Here is a 16,096-nt window from a genome sequence, read left to right on the forward strand (position 1 = left end):
CCCCTTAAGCTGGATTTCGGGTAACGCAGATGGATAGCCTTCTATGCTGCTATTTCAGAATTGGTGAAGACTTGAAGTGAAAGCAAAGATGCGTCACCAGATACCTCTTCTGGTAAATAGTTGACATCGGTTTGGACTGCCCACGAACCATGTTTTTGATATATGCAAGGAAGGTCTCAACTGCTCGATGAGTCAAGTCTGGCTGGTAGCTGTGCACACCCTTGTAAGATATCACTACGGCTATCTTTATTGTTGATATCTTGTGAAATATCTTCACCGGTGGTCATGAGATTGCTTTGACTGGCCCTGATTGATTGGATGACGTTATGTCACAGCCTAAGCGTGGCTAAGAAATTCACCTTCCACAATCTTTCACTCTCTATTGTTCCCCACAGTAAGCTTGTTAAGGGGAAGGAGCCACTTAGTCGTCTGGCGGTGGAATTGCGAGTTTCTCCAGAAGACAAAGGCGTTGGCGACCACTTCTTGCTGATACCGTAGGTGCTGAGCTCTTGATGCTTGTGAACGGGATTGTTGTCATTAGAATCTTTGAAAGAAATATAAAGGTCTGTTAGATTATATGTATTTACTATATATATTACTTGACCTTTGGAAAACATACTCTTAACCACTGTCATTTAATACGAGCCAGGGATTTAAATATAAACCAATGCCAAATCTGTCCCGTAGAAACATCTAAAGGATGCAAACCCTTTGATTTCCAATGATACACACCCAAACATTTGTATTAAAGTGACAGTTGTTATTCCCTGTAACAGACTTTGACTGGAAAACAGTATACAGAAAAATATTGCAAGGCACACAACAGATTGTCAATATAGATTTGTATCTACTTATACAGAAAGAGAATTACTCAAAATGGAAAAAAAGCTGATAGCAGTGTTTGTTTTTTCTGCAATGATCTAAATGAGAGTGTTTGTCATGTGTAATGTCACTTGACACAAACATTTCGGAAAAAAACAAAAAAATTGGCTTAGGAATTTATACCCTCAACCGTTGCTACTATCAAACATATGGTTTGGTTTGGTACATTTCCTGAAAAAAGACACATATGTAGTATTAACTCACTCACTAACTCACTACATATGTAGTATTAAGAATATGTATCCTGACATAACCTTATCAAAACACTGACAGAAATATTCCTCGGAAAACCATATATGCAAAAAATAAAAATAAAAATGATAATAATAAAACAAACCCACTTCAATCATAAATAGGACCCTCTCCTCCGTGTACTTTAATGAACGTATGATGTAACCATATTAACCTGATGTCATATTTCTCTTTTATTAACTTATACATGTTTATTATCATAATAATGATATAATATGTGTACTCCATCAATCTATATGGACCAAACCTTTGGAAATATAACACTGTAATCATCAGAACCAATAATAATAATGATTAATAAATGGCAGTCATGTCACAAAATAGTATTTATTGTACAGCACCTAGCAGCCATATATCTCTAGGCATCATGCAAATAAGATGTTACGCAAATGTTTATAATCACGTGTAGAAATATGCATACAATAGAGGCAATTACAAATTTGTCTCAATAAAATTGAAACATGGTCACTTGAAAACGGGTTTAAATGTTCTATAACAAAAACAAATTGCTTGCATTTCTGCAGAAAGTATAAACCGCATAAAGATCCAGAATTATTTTTAAATGACACCCCCATCAAAGTAGTAAAGGAGGCCAAGTTCTTCGGTCTTATTTTCCACTCACATCTACACATCTAACGTTTCTACCTCGCATTAAATCCCTTAAAAACTAAATGCCTGAAGGCACTTGATTTGTTAAAAGTTGTTTCCAATTCAAAGTTGGGAGGAGACCAAACTACCCTACTCCACTTACACATATCTCCCATCCGTTCGAAACTTGATTACGGCTCCATCGTTTACGGTGGAGCCTGTAAAAGCAACCTCAAAATACTTGATTCTATCCACCATCAAGGTCTAAGACTTTGTCTTGGGTCTTTGAGAACTTCCCCTATTGACGAGGCCGATGAGTCATCTCAGTATATAACAAAACTATTCTCATGAGGCCAATACTGCATTTAACTGTGTTTTAATCCTCTTTACGAGGACCTATACAATAAAAAGTCTTCTCTTGTTCCGCCTCTGGGACATAGAGTGAAACCTTTTCTTTCTGCTGGCGGCATTGAGCTAGCCAATATATCTCCTTCCCGTCTACTTTCATCTCCTCCTTGGCAGTTAGTTAGACCCGAAGTTGACCTAACACTGACGAGGTTTAAACAATCAGAAACAAATGAATTCCAGTATAAACAAGAATATAATCAATTAAAAAGTAACTTTTATACATACAAATCAATATTTACAGATGGCTGGATTTGTCTAAATTGCTAACAACTGAAGGGGCAATGTAAATCCAACTAGGGTCCATGCAGGAAGCAAATGTACTGTAAATCCCCATGGTCCTAAGTATGGTGATCTACCTGCAGTTGTTGGCAACCTATAGCTCATTTTTATATTGTACTGTCCTCTGTAGATACATTGCGTTAGGTCTGATCACTAGTTTTACTTTCCATTCTGTGATATTCTAGTTAGTTTTACTGTGTTTCCTTGACAGGTTTTTACAATGCTATTAATTCAATTGTATTTTCATCATTAATTGCTCTCGTCACGATATGGTTGCAATATTGCCGATGTGACGTTAAATATTAACTCACTCACTCACTCACTCATATGTATCAGGTAGTTGAAGCCAATACAGTCTTTAGCATGAGGTCACTATCATTCGCGAAATCTGCAAGCTTCCATTATGCCATTTTAATTTTAAAGAAACATCACTTTAATGTTACACAACTATTTGTCCTTCCACTCGACTGCCACCAAATCTCCCTTCTGGACGACCAACATGTCTCCTTGGTTCTTCGGAAACTCCTCCCTGTTGCTCTTGACAATGCCTATTGAGTATGTGCCGAGGTCGAGTTGAGGACTCATACAAATAGTCAGAGTTCAAAATGTGATTCCTATCCCCCACACTGGATAGCATGTCCATTACGGCTGTGAAAGTCCCGTTCCTGCTGTACGGTTGTCCTTGCAGGTGTACACCCCGTAAAGGCTGACGTAACCGTGTACTGGATCTGCTGTCATCCACACCTTGATTTCGTTCTTGGTGGACTTGGCTGGCAGATACTGTCTGAATGCAAGTCTACCCATGAAGGCCCCATACCTTCATCTACACTGATATTCTGTAGGTTGTACAGAGTGGGCACTTGCCACACACAATCTCCAAAACAGGTCGAGTCTTGTGTAACTCGTCGCGCATTGTGGTGGATGTCTTGTTGAATCGGTTTCTTTTCATGATAGCTGCTGTATCGTGGCAGGCAGTCTTCTGATCAGTACTTATCAGTGTTCGATAGATGGTTCACAGAAGTTTACACTAGTATGCCTAGCCAGGCTCGGAATTCTTCGTTAGTGTGAGGAACCCAGTTTTCGTCTCGTCCATGTTTTGTTAGCTGTTGCTGGGCATGCAGGTCAGTTTAGCTGTCGGTGATTTTTGATGACGTCATCGCCGAAGAACAGCTTGAAGAAATCGATCTCTTGCATGCTGGGATCGATATCTGCTGCCGAGCCTGGCATACTTTTCGGCGTTGATGTGAGGCGATCGCATGTCTTCCATCTGTCTTGTGTGTCCTCTTTGTCACTGGTTATGGATTCTTCATACGTATCACCACATAACACATCACTGTAGCTCTACTCTAAATGTAGCTAAGAGCCACTGTAGCTGTCATGATAGGCCATGATCATGAAAGAAGCAATAGAAAGGTTGTAACACAGTTATTTCTTTCATTTCCGTGTGACATTGGTGAAATGAAAATGCACGTGCATATCGTAACAAACCAAATGGAAGCGAGTTCCAAACCTGTTTTGACACAATCGCCATGACACGACGTACGACAAGATCAGATGAACCGAGCCTTGGGACGATTGCAAGTTGGTCAGACTGCCCGAAGGGAAGCCAATGGGACTCACAACAGATCCAATAGTGCCGATACACTGCATTGTCGATTGCACGGAAGAAACCTCTGCGACATAACCGTATCGTATTCCTGGCCTCACTGATCGTCAACCCCAAAACCAACTGGAATGCGTTACCCAGCATAAAAAAAAAATCGTCATGGACAATGAAGCAGAGGTTTTTCACTTAAGGGCATTTCTAAAATATCAAAACCCAAAGAACTTAAGCTGTCTATACACCGAACACAAATTGTCTAATAAGTTTCAGTTTAATACCGATTTCAGTTCATTTGCGATATACATTTTCCCGTGTTTTGCTCAAATTTGAGTAAAATTAAAACTAAAGTGAAAACCCAGACTTAAGGTTGTTTCGAGAGATCGGAACCTGTGCATATATATCATGTGAATTGAGTGTGCTGTTAATGCTTGGAACAGACAGGATACATGGAACCTACGGATATTGAGAGACGATGATATACGGATTCGTATTTTCGTCTGCGAGATTTATGCATCAAGAAGCACCAGTTCATGATTGACTTCACTGACGAAGGGACCAAATAAATTGAGACTGTATGCACTTGTTCAGTATTAGTTGGAGCAAATAACAAAAGAGTACCAGTTTGTCAGATAATATGGAACTGGTTTTCCTTTCAGCGATTGATTGTGGGGAGCCCCCTGCCTCGTTGGACCAACGAGCAACGTTTACAGCCACGTCAATCCACTCCGTCGCCACATACATGTGCAAAGAAGGCTATGAAGAGTATGGAGGGTCAATGCTAAGCACCTGCACTGCCGACTCTACGTGGTCATCTATTGACCTGAATTGTACAAGTAAGTTCGAGAAATATTTTCAACAAATCCGCTCGTATTTCACATGTATCCTCACACCGTTCTGTGTTGCAAAGACTTATAAGGCACATCCAAACTAATTCTGAAGGAACTCCTTTGGAGCTTTTGGGGTGGTTTAATGATTTTTAAAGTTGGTTCGTTTAGACAAGGGTATTTTCTAGTGTGGTTGAACCATCCTAATGATGCGTTAATACCATTACAGCCTGAGATCCAGGTTCAGACATGATAATGAAGGGCCATTACCCTATAGGATGAACAGCAGCCTGCACGACGATGATACGTTACAGATAAACATGTTTAAGTGTTGTCAGCCTTAGGACATTGTACCATCACAGTGATGAGAGTTAAGGTCACATCCGCATCAACTTAGCCATATCATGACTAAACAAGTCATTCTCCATAATTGATAATACCGATATAACAAACTCTGCACAGCAAAAGGACCTGTGAAGGTCCGGGGTAGAATAGTCCTTCAGCAACCAGTGCTTGCCATACTGCTTTGTCAGACGAGGAGACTAACGGGGTCGGATTGCGCAGATCAATGTTCATGCTCTTGATCACTGGATTGTCTGGTCCAGACTCGATTATTTGCAGACCACCACCATTGCCAAGTGCAACGTAAAATTGAACTCACTCACTCACTCACCATCACTCACTGGACAGTCAACCAGTTAATACCTAACGTCACAGCTACAATATCTCAGCCATATCGGGACGAAAACAATTTACACAACATAAAATTAAGATTTGAATACTAAGGTGTCACAGGTATGAATATAAAACTAGTATGGAAATCTAAAATATTTTTAATTGTAGCGGACAATACTATATAAACCACGGGCTATAGATCGCCAACAGTTGAAGGTAGATCACCATACTACAAACCATGGTGACTTGCATTACTGTTGCATCAAGCTACGTGCTTGATCTCAGGGGGTTGTCTACCTTTGTGCACTAGTGGACCATGACCAAGTTTTTAAGTCACACTGAGGAATAGGTTGATAATGTAATATTACTTTATTAAATAGTTGTTGTTTTTCATATTGAAACTGTGATATTAAACATACAATGCTACTGACATTGTTCTGTATGGCAGCAATATTTTCAATACGATGTAAAACTCACTAAGTGCGTTCGCTCGTCACGCCGAAGACCAGGGTTCGATTCTCCACATTGGTACAATGTCCCCTATGTCCCCTGCCGTGATATCGCTGGATATTGCTAAAAGCGGCGTAAAACCAAACTCACTCTGAAAAGAAGTGTATGTTTCATGCTTCAAGGCTTTATTCCAGAGCACATGGCAATGGGTACATGGATGCCGCCATCTTGTGTTCTACGAAAACATGAACCTTTTTTGAAAATAGGGAATGGTAAGCGGAATGCAATAACCTAAGCGGAATAAATCAAATCCTTCACAACACAGCCGCCCCCAAATTTTGGGACAAAATTTGCTTTAGACAAACTGAAAATGTCATCATTGTCACTGAAAGAGTCACTTGACATCACTGTCACTGAAAGAGTCACTTGACATCACTGTCAGTACATTCTGGCAAGCGTATGAGTCTGGTCACCGGTCTGGTGACTTCCTGGTCTCCCACAAGGACAGTTGCAGAACGAACCCTCCCATCATCACCTGGATAAGTCCTGCATACTCTTCCTACCTGCCATAAGGATCGAACGGTCTGAGGGTCTGCTATTATGACAACATCATTACACTCCAAGTTGTTGTGGTTGGGTTTATCTCCTCGCCACTTCTGTCGCACCTGTAGGGTTGGTAGGTAATATTTCACAAAGTGTTTCCAGAATTGAGCTGCCAACACTTGGCTGTGGCGCCACCTCTTCCGACCAAGAAGCTCATCAGCAGGGTACACTACCTGAGGAAGGGATGCGTCTCTACGTCCCATCAAGAGAATGTTAGGAGTTATAGGGTCAACATCCTTGGCATCAGTAGACACATAGCCTAGTGGCTTTGAATTGAGTATTCCTTCAACCTCGACTAGCACTGTCTGAAGCACAGATTCCGTTACTGACTGATCACCCAAGGCCACCTTCAGTCCATCCTTGACAGACCTGATTTCCCTCTTCCACACTCCACCGAACTGAGGAGCATATGGAGGATTAAACTGAAACTTTACATTGCACCCAGCTAGTTGGCTAGTCAGACTTGGTTCCATGGTCAACCAAGTTTCTCGCAGCTCTCGTTCTGCACCTTTGAAATTGCTGCCACAATCTGAGAGGAGTTCATGGGGCTTGCCACGACGAGCCACAAAGCGCCGGAACGCCATTAGGAAGGCATCTGTACTCATACTGTCTAGTAAATCGAGATGTACTGCACGTGTTGTCATGCACTTGAAGATCACTCCCCATCTTTTCTCTGTGCGCCGTCCTATCTTGATTGTCATTGGACCAAAACAATCTACTCCTGTGGAGTAAAAGGCAGGTTTGTACAAACGTAACCGTGAAGGAGGTAGGTCACTCATTTTGGGAAGTTGAGGTTGAGCTCGGCTCTTTCTGCAGGTGACACATTTACGCTGATGTTGACGAATGGCTTCTCTGCCACGTAGAATCCAGAATTTTCGCCGGATTTCGGCCAAAATTCGCTCAGCACCATAGTGCAACAGTCTTCCATCAAAGTCTTTGATTATAAGTTGAGTGATCTGATGATGAGGATCCAATACAACAGGATGTTGAGCATCACAATTCAGAGATTCTGCTCTCCGCAGTCTCCCCCCAACACGGATAACATTGTTTTCAGTATCATAAACAGGATCCAACTGAGCCAGTCGACTGTCGGTTGGTAACTTCTTATGAGACTGAAGTGCACTGAGTTCCTCTGGAGAGGAGTCACACCGGACCTTACGAAATAAGAACATCTCTGTTTTGATCCAGTCAAACGATACTTGTGTGTCTTTGGCCGCCCCATTAAGGATCTGCATGGTATCTGCCACAAACTTGCTCCAGTTACTGTACTTGCTCACTTCTGGAATTGTTGGGCTTTCAGTCATGGTAACTGCGCAAAACGTAGTCTTCACTTCACCGCTTGTGTCCTTGATGGAGCTACTCATTCCTAGGTCAGGCGGCCACTCATCTGGTGATTGTTGAAGGACGGATGGACCATTCTGCCAAGCGGAAGAATTTGCAAGCTCCTCCAGTGTCTTGCCTCTAGTAAGATCATCAGCAGGGTTATCTTTCGTGTTCACATATCGCCAATCTGCAACGTTGGTCAGAGTTTGAATCTCTGCAACCCTGGTTCCAACAAATACTTTATATCTGCACGAATCAGATTTCAGCCAAGACAGCACTGTTGTTGAAATACTCCACAAGGTGACTCTTTCAATAGGTAAGGTAAGTTCTCTGTTTAGCATGTCTGCAAGTTGTGCTCCCACCAGTGCTGCTGAGAGTTCAAGTCGAGGTATGGAAAGCTGACGTTTTGGAGCAACTCTGGATCTGGCTTGTACAAAGCTGACATAAACCTTTCCTTGATACAATGTCCTAAGGAAGGCAACTGCTCCATACACACGCTCCGAGGCATCCAAGAAGATATGTAGCTGTTGAACTGAATTCGTGGTATCAACATGATGAGGCGTGTAACATCGAGGTAGATTCACGTTCTCAGTGTTTGGTAGCTCATTTTCCCATGAACGCCACTTCTCATATTGACTTCCCTCCACAATAGGTGCACCCCAGCCTCTGTTCAATTTCCACAGATCTTGGACAATGACCTTTGCTCTTGCTGTGAAAGGAGTTAAATATCCCAAGGGGTCACACTGGCTTGCCAAGATTCGATATATGACTTTCATGGTGAGGCAATCATGGCTAATTTCCTTGACCCTATATCCAAGCACATCACTGTCACATTGCCACTGGAGTCCCAAGGTTCCATCTGTAAGTCCTGCTTCACCAAGACTGAGCCAACGTTCACAACTGGCTGCCTGGTCCTCTGTATATAGATCAGCCACAACTGAGGGTGTGTTGCTAATCCACTGCCTGAGGTGGAATCCGCCTTTATCCAGCAAAGCACTCATGTCATGTACTAACTCTTTCGCTTCCGCTGCTGTGGGAACACTGTCTAGGCAGGCAGTTGTCTACATAGAAAGCTGTGGTACTTGATCCGTATACATCAGGGTTTTCCTCTTTGTGACCATGTGCATGTGTCTGCAGTGCATATATGGCACAGCAAGGGCTACAGGTGGTTCCGAAAGGTAGCACCTGTCATTCATAAATGTTTGGTGGAACTGTCTGATCCATGTCACGCCAGATGAATCGTAGTAAGGGTCGATCCTTTGGCAGTAGTCGCACTTGGTGGAATATGGCCTTTATGTCACCTGAGATTGCTACGCGATGCTGTCTGAAACGCAGTAAGACTCCAATCAGGGACGATCCAAGTTGAGGCCCAGGAAGTAAATTCTCATTCAGGGTTCTGCCTTCATAGCTGTACGAGCAATTGAACACCAAACGATTCTTTCCATTGTGTTGCACAATATGATGTGGAATGTACCAAGATTCAGCACTTTTCCCTGCCTCTTCCGGGCTGATAATCTTCACGTAACCTGCATCTACCAACTTCTGAATCTCTTCCTTGTGCACATGAGCTAGTTCAGGATTTGACTGAAGTCTCCTTTCTGTACGGATGAGATTATGCTTAACAGATTCTTCTGTGGCATTAAGGGAAACTCCATTTTTAATCCTTAGCAAGGGGGTAGCATATCGCACTACTTCATACATCTCAACTCTTTCTGTGAATGTCTCTAAAGTTTCCAAGGCTTGCTTGTCCTGCTTTGACCTGGTCACATCCTTTGTTCCATTGGGAACTGCATCAATCTGCCACAGTTTCTCAACATTACTCCAAAGCTCAGGATCACGGTGAACACTGGAAGTGAGTAGACACTGCTCAACTGTCTGTGACATCCGTGGTAAGTGCATGTCTGCTTGACCTTGTAAAGACCAGCCTAGTCGCGTATGTACAGCGACCGGTGCTCCCTTGGGTCCAAAGTGCACAGGCTCCTGTGGGAGAATTAGGTCTGCATAATCCGAGCCAATCAGGATCACAGGCTGTGCATTGTAGATGGAGGGTAGAGGATAATCTCTCAAATGTGGCCATCTGATCTGCAAATCCTTCACTGGATAAGTGTACTCTGACAGGCAAAGTGAAGGTGAGGTGAACGCATTTGATATTGGATACTGAATCTGTGGCGAGTCACCTGGCGATATGGAAAGGTTGACACTCTTCCCTGTACAACGGTAAGATTCATGCCAGATTGTTGACAGGAGGATTTCATCCGTTCTACCACAGAGTTTAGGCCTTTCTGCAGTTGATGTCAAAATCATAGTTCGCTGTGATCCATCATCCAGGACAGCGTATGTTTCCATCTGACCACCTGGGCCATGTAGGACAACTTTCACAACTTTTAACATAACAGAGCATGGTTTGGAGGGTTGATCAACATAAACTGCTGGTTTCTCTGTCATGACTGAATATACTTTGTTAGTTTGGGCTTTAACAGCATCATGGAGTACAGTCAAGTGCAGTTCTTGGCAGGTGTGGCACACTTTCCTGAGTGTACAGTCTACCGGTTTGTGAGTACGTGCACACTTTGAGCATCGGTTCCCTTCTTTCATCCATCTGACAATTTCATCCAATGATAGTTTCTCAAACTCCTTACAAGAGTTCAAATAGTGTTCTGAGGAAGAGCAGTAAGGGCAGTAGGCTCTGAAGTTGGTCATCATCTTTGTCTCATCCGTACTTACTGTACTAGATGTAGGAGCACGGGTACTTGGGTTTCGTGAGTCAGATCGTGTATGGAAACTGGTCATCATTGTTGGTTCATTTCTCCTTGGTGGTACTCGTCTGAATCGACCTATGTTCAAGGGTTTGTTGCCACTGCCTGATCGGTTGTCATCATTATGATATGATGAGGTGACTTGACCAGATAGAGATTTAATCTGAAGCCAATAACTAAACTGAGAAAGAGTGTAGGTTTGACTTGAGTGCTCTCCTATCACACCTGTCTTGATGCAATGTTCAATGAAACTATCTCTTAAGCTCACTGGTAGCTTACTCAACAGTTTGTCCACATGAGAACCACACTGTAACTCTGCACAACTCTCACCATCCAGAGATTTCAGCATCCCAACCAGGGAATGTACAGCAAGGGCAAAGTTCTCAAATGCCTCATTATCTCCAAACGTTACAAAGGGCATACTCGAAATTGCTCCAAGCTCTCCTTGAACTAACTGACGAGGCTGACCGTACTTATTCTTGAGGGCTTCAAAGGCTTCAGAGTAAGGCTGTGGTGCATAAATGTATGCCTCTGCTAAACGTTTAGCTCTGCCACCCAGCCTATCAAGCAACAACTGGTATTTGTACTGTTCAGTTAAATGAGTATGGACATTGACCAGAGTATCCAGGTCCATTTTGAGAATGGCAAAGTCCTTTTCCTTCTCGTTGTTGAACAAAGGCAAAGTAGGTCGTGGAATCCCATATGACGAGGAAATCAATAGTTCAGTCATGTTTGGTATCATAGGTGGACTTTGTCCATGAGGGAAACTTGGTGGACCATAAGTTTGGGGTCCAAGGGATGTGTCCCCAGAAGAAGGGTGAACTGGAGCACTTTGGAATGGTTTAGTGGCTATGTTTGGGAAATTCGGTGGCAAGGATGGCTCATCCCGTTTCACACAAGTTTCCTTCTCATATGGTACAGGCATGACACTGTGAACAGAATGCAGAGTGGAAGGATTCACCTCTTGGTTAGTCTTCTCAGTTTTGAAAACAACTTGTTCAACCTGGTTTTCAACATTTGCCATTACAGCCTGCTAATTATGTGTTGATGAGGTAATAGTAGTGGAAGTGGTTACTGCAGCTGGTGGATTAAACCCTATTCCTATCATGGATGCCAAAAGATCTGCCTCCTTCAAGGAATTCTCTGCTTTGCGGATCCTGCGTTCTCGTCCCAGTTCAGTATTCCGTTTCTCATGCTGCCTTATCACTAGACGTTCAATGTCTTCTGCTTGCTTTCGAGCCCTAAGCATTTGCTCCTCTGCTTCCATGCGGGCTAAATATGCTTTATCATCCTCATCAACCTTGGCATCTTCTATAGCCTGTCTCTTTAGTTCAGCTAACTCTAGTTGCCTTCTTTGTCTGGTTAATTCTGCTGATTGGAGATCACTGAGTTTAGAGGTAAGTGACACATCTGACATATCTGAACGTCTGGATACATTTGAAGTCTTGGTTATCATGGAGTGTTTAGTTTTGCAGTGATCAGACTTATCTACAGAGCGAACTGACTTGTCTATATTCCTCCCATCTGAGAGATTTAACACATAATCTGTCAAATGGTTTGGTAAATGTCTCTCTCGTGAGGATTGACGTAAAGGCATAGTACTCTGAATCAAACCTTGGGCACTGGTAGTGGAGGTTGTCACCGTTGATGTCCAGAGTGGGGTTGTCTTCGTGATGACATTGGTAACTGCATGGGAGACTGGGTCGGTTAGTCTTTCCATGTTGGAAAATAGAGATTCATCACTAAAGACACGGTTCAGTGGCTGTCCATCCATTTGGCAACGCATCCGGCTCGCGGGACCATGAAAAGAAGTGTATGTTTCATGCTTCAAGGCTTTATTCCAGAGCACATGGCAATGGGTACATGGAGGCCGCCATCTTGTGTTCTACGAAAACATGAACCTTTTTTGAAAATAGGGAATGGTAAGCGGAATGCAATAACCTAAGCGGAATAAATCAAATCCTTCACAACACACTCACTCACTCGTCCGTGGGAGCCGTGCCAATTTAACACTTACCATGGGGTACATAAAATCAGCAGGCCAGGCTACCAGTTATCAATCTTCTGAAATTAGCAGTGGCTGAGCGGGTGAAACGGCTGACTTTGTGTAGTGGCGACTTGGTGCCTGACCCTTGGGGTGTGAGTGCAGGACGGGACTCGACAAAAGCACAAGAATGTGCACTTTACAAAGAAAGTGTAATCCCAAATAAACCATATGCTACGTTGTTGAAAGTAGTTTCTCATTCCAAACTGGGGCGGGATTAAACTACCCTCCTACACACATACAGGTGACCCACTCGCTCGAAACTAAGTTACGGCTTCATTGCAACCCAAAGGTATTATATTCTGTCCACAACCAAGGCCCAAGATTTTGTCTGGTGTTTTTCAGAACTTCTGTTGACAGTCTCTATGCCGAGCCCTTTAAACCGCCCTTTAACGAATGCCGTATTATATTATCCTGACGGTAAATAACAAATATATTCTAACGAATCTAACCCTGTATTTAACTTTTTCTAATGCTCCTTATGAAGATCTGTACAGCAAATGGTCGTCTTATTCCGCCCCTAGGGATAAGAATAAAACCTATCATTTCTTGATGAATGAATACATCCAAAACAAATAAATTAAAATATTTACTGGGATTTAATCAATTGAAAAGTTTACAGATGTCCAAATACAGTGGTGCTCTTGCTTGTGCTACTGTCATTGGATCCAGGACAATATCTTCAAAAGTAACAGGCGATAGCTCTATTTTCACACCTGTGAAATGCTACATAAACAGTTCTTAAACGATGTTAAACGAACACCCTAAATATTAACAATATATAATTTCTTGTCTTGTAAAGATCCATTCTTAATTTTAATCATTTAATAATTATGCATTGATTTAGTACTGCTAATTTTCATTCAATTATTGAATTTGTAACGACATAGAAGTATTAGTTAAAATTGGTTTGAAACTACATAAATATTCTATTGCTGGTAGTTTAGGTTAGTAACTGATATTCTTAGTGGGGGTTGAAGTATTGCGGAATTATTCAATGTGCTCCGGAGAGGCACGTTCATTGTAAATTTACCATAAATTACACTGTATAACAATTGTTTTCGTGTAAATGTATGAGCTTAGGCGCGAGTGTGTGTGTGTGATATGTGTCCAGATAATTCTAATTGCAAAAACTCCTTTGTATCGCCACAAGATCTTTCTCTGTTCAACGGCTCTTCAGGTGGTTAATGAAAACGGAGTGTCGTCATAGGCAACGCACAAGTGTAATAGATATGTCGTCATCATGCGTGAGTTACAGTTCGTGACTCTAGTGGGAGACACAACGTAGTCAAGGGTAACAGTGCGTTTGTGACGCCATCATGTTTTCTACTTCATACTTAGAGTGAGTGAGTGAGTAAAGATTTAACGTCACATCGGCAATATTACAGCCATATCGTGACGAGAACAAGTAATTATAATACTACAAATACATTAATAGCACATACATTGTAAAACCCTGTCAACGAAGGACAGTAAAACTAACTAGAATATCACAGAGTAGAATCTAAAACTAGTGAATAGACCTAAAACAATGCATCTATACAGGACAGTACAATATAAAAATGAGCTATAGGTTGCTAACAACTGAAGGTAGATCACCATACTAAGGACCATGGGGACTTACAGTACATTTGCTTCCTGCAAGGACCCTAGTTGGATTTACATCATCCCTTCAGGTGCTGGCAATTGAGACAAATCTAGCCATAAAGTAAAAACACACTTACTCTACGATTAAAAAGCTGGAAAACTGAAATTTACTCCAAATGTTTGAGGACTTATGTACCCTCTCAAGGGGACAATTGTTTTACGGTACTTCAACCCCCTTTGAGGGTACAGCCACTAGCGATTTGAGTTACAAATTTAATCTTCCAATTTTAAAATATTTATCTATTTACAATTCAGTTAACAAATCTAACTCCTTTAAAAATGCAATAATTAAATGAGGCCTAATAGTTTTAAAAAGATCCTTCGTAGTTTGTGAATTAAAATACTGATCCCTTGTGATGGAATACTCAACACAGTCAAGCAAGATATGCTTGACTGTGATTCTTTCATCACAAGGGATGCAGAACGGAGGATCCTCACCTTTCAAAAGATATTCATGAGTATATCTCGTATGGCCAATACGACATCGCCGCAAAATGACCTCCTCAAATCTGGACTGACAACCCAAGTGGGTATAACCAATATAAGGCTTTATTGCATGTAATTTATTTACACCCACCTGGGTGTCCCACTTCTTTTGCATCAGATCACGAATATAGGATCGAATTGTAGCTTTATAATCAGAGTATGGAATAAGAAGTGGAGTCACAGATTTGTTGAGTGCTGCCCTGGCAGCAAGATCAGCCATTGCGTTGCCAGAAATGCCTACATGGCTTGGCAACCAACAGAAGACGATGTCGTATTGGCCAGTTGCAAGATTATTATACAATTCAATTATTTCTCTTAAAAGTGGATGTTTACATGACAGGTTTTTAATTGCCTGAAGGCAAGAAAGAGAGTCGGAATAGATAATATACTGTTTATGTGTAGGATGTTTTTCAATATATTTAAGAGCCGTTAATATAGCGTTTGCTTCTGCTGTGTAAATAGACATGTTACCTGGTAATCTGAAAGATATTGTTCTGGATCCAATGACAGTGGCACAAGCCACAGCGCCACCATCCTTGGATCCATCTGTAAATAAAGATTTGTATGTGTTATAGTTACTTTTTAATCGATGATATTCTTGTTTATATTGTAATTCATTTGTTTCTGATTTTTTAAACTTTGTCAGTGTTAGGTCAACTTGTGGCCTCACTAATTGCCAGGGAGGAGAAGAAAGAAGACGGGAATGAGATATATTCTCCATCTCAATCCCAGCAGCAGAAATGTATTGTTGGATTCTTATCCCAAGAGGAGGAACAAGTGAAGTTTTATTATTATACAAATCCTCATACAGAGGATTAAAAACGCAGTTGTGAGCAGGATTGGATTCATTTGAATATAACTTTGTAATATATTGTAAAGACAATTTAATACGGCGAAGTTTCAAAGACGGCTCATCGGCCTCAACGTAAAGACTGTCAATGGGAGATGTTCTGAAAGATCCAATACATAGCCTCAGACCTTGGTGATGTACAGAATCTAATAGCTTTAGGTTGCTTTTGCAGGCTCCACCATACACAATGGAACCGTAATCAAGTTTTGATCGAACCAGAGATCTATATAAGTGAAGGAGGGTACTTTGGTCCCCTCCCCACTTTGAATTAGAAACAACTTTTAACAAATCGAGCGCCTTCAGGCATTTGGCTTTGAGGTACTTAATATGAGGCAGAAAGGTCAGATGTGAGTCAAAGATGAGACCAAGAAATTTAGCCTCCTTCACAACTTTGATGGGTGTGCCATTTAATGATAATTCGGGGTC

At 41.7% G+C, this 16,096-nt stretch overlaps 2 protein-coding genes across 2 annotated transcripts; both read right to left on the minus strand.

Annotated features, from left to right (window-relative positions):
- Nucleotides 1-6,383: 6,383 nt before the first annotated feature.
- On the minus strand, nt 6,384-8,888 carry LOC137260803 (uncharacterized). The gene has a single exon (XM_067798368.1). It carries the CDS (start codon nt 8,886-8,888, stop codon nt 6,384-6,386), a length of 2,505 nt encoding a protein of 834 aa, XP_067654469.1.
- A 187-nt stretch (nt 8,889-9,075) lies between these two features.
- LOC137260804 (uncharacterized) lies at nt 9,076-11,667 on the minus strand. The gene has a single exon (XM_067798369.1). The coding sequence runs from the start codon at nt 11,665-11,667 to the stop codon at nt 9,076-9,078; it is 2,592 nt and encodes an 863-aa protein (XP_067654470.1).
- Nucleotides 11,668-16,096: the final 4,429 nt, after the last annotated feature.

Source organism: Haliotis asinina, chromosome 14, assembly GCF_037392515.1.
Source record: "Haliotis asinina isolate JCU_RB_2024 chromosome 14, JCU_Hal_asi_v2, whole genome shotgun sequence".
Lineage (NCBI taxonomy): Eukaryota > Metazoa > Mollusca > Gastropoda > Lepetellida > Haliotidae > Haliotis > Haliotis asinina.

Bases quoted from the DNA above. Each gene is read 5' to 3' on its own strand.
- LOC137260803 (XM_067798368.1), bottom strand. From the start codon at position 8,888: ATGAGTGCTTTGCTGGATAAAGGCGGATTCCACCTCAGGCAGTGGATT.
- LOC137260804 (XM_067798369.1), bottom strand. From the start codon at position 11,667: ATGGCAAATGTTGAAAACCAGGTTGAACAAGTTGTTTTCAAAACTGAG.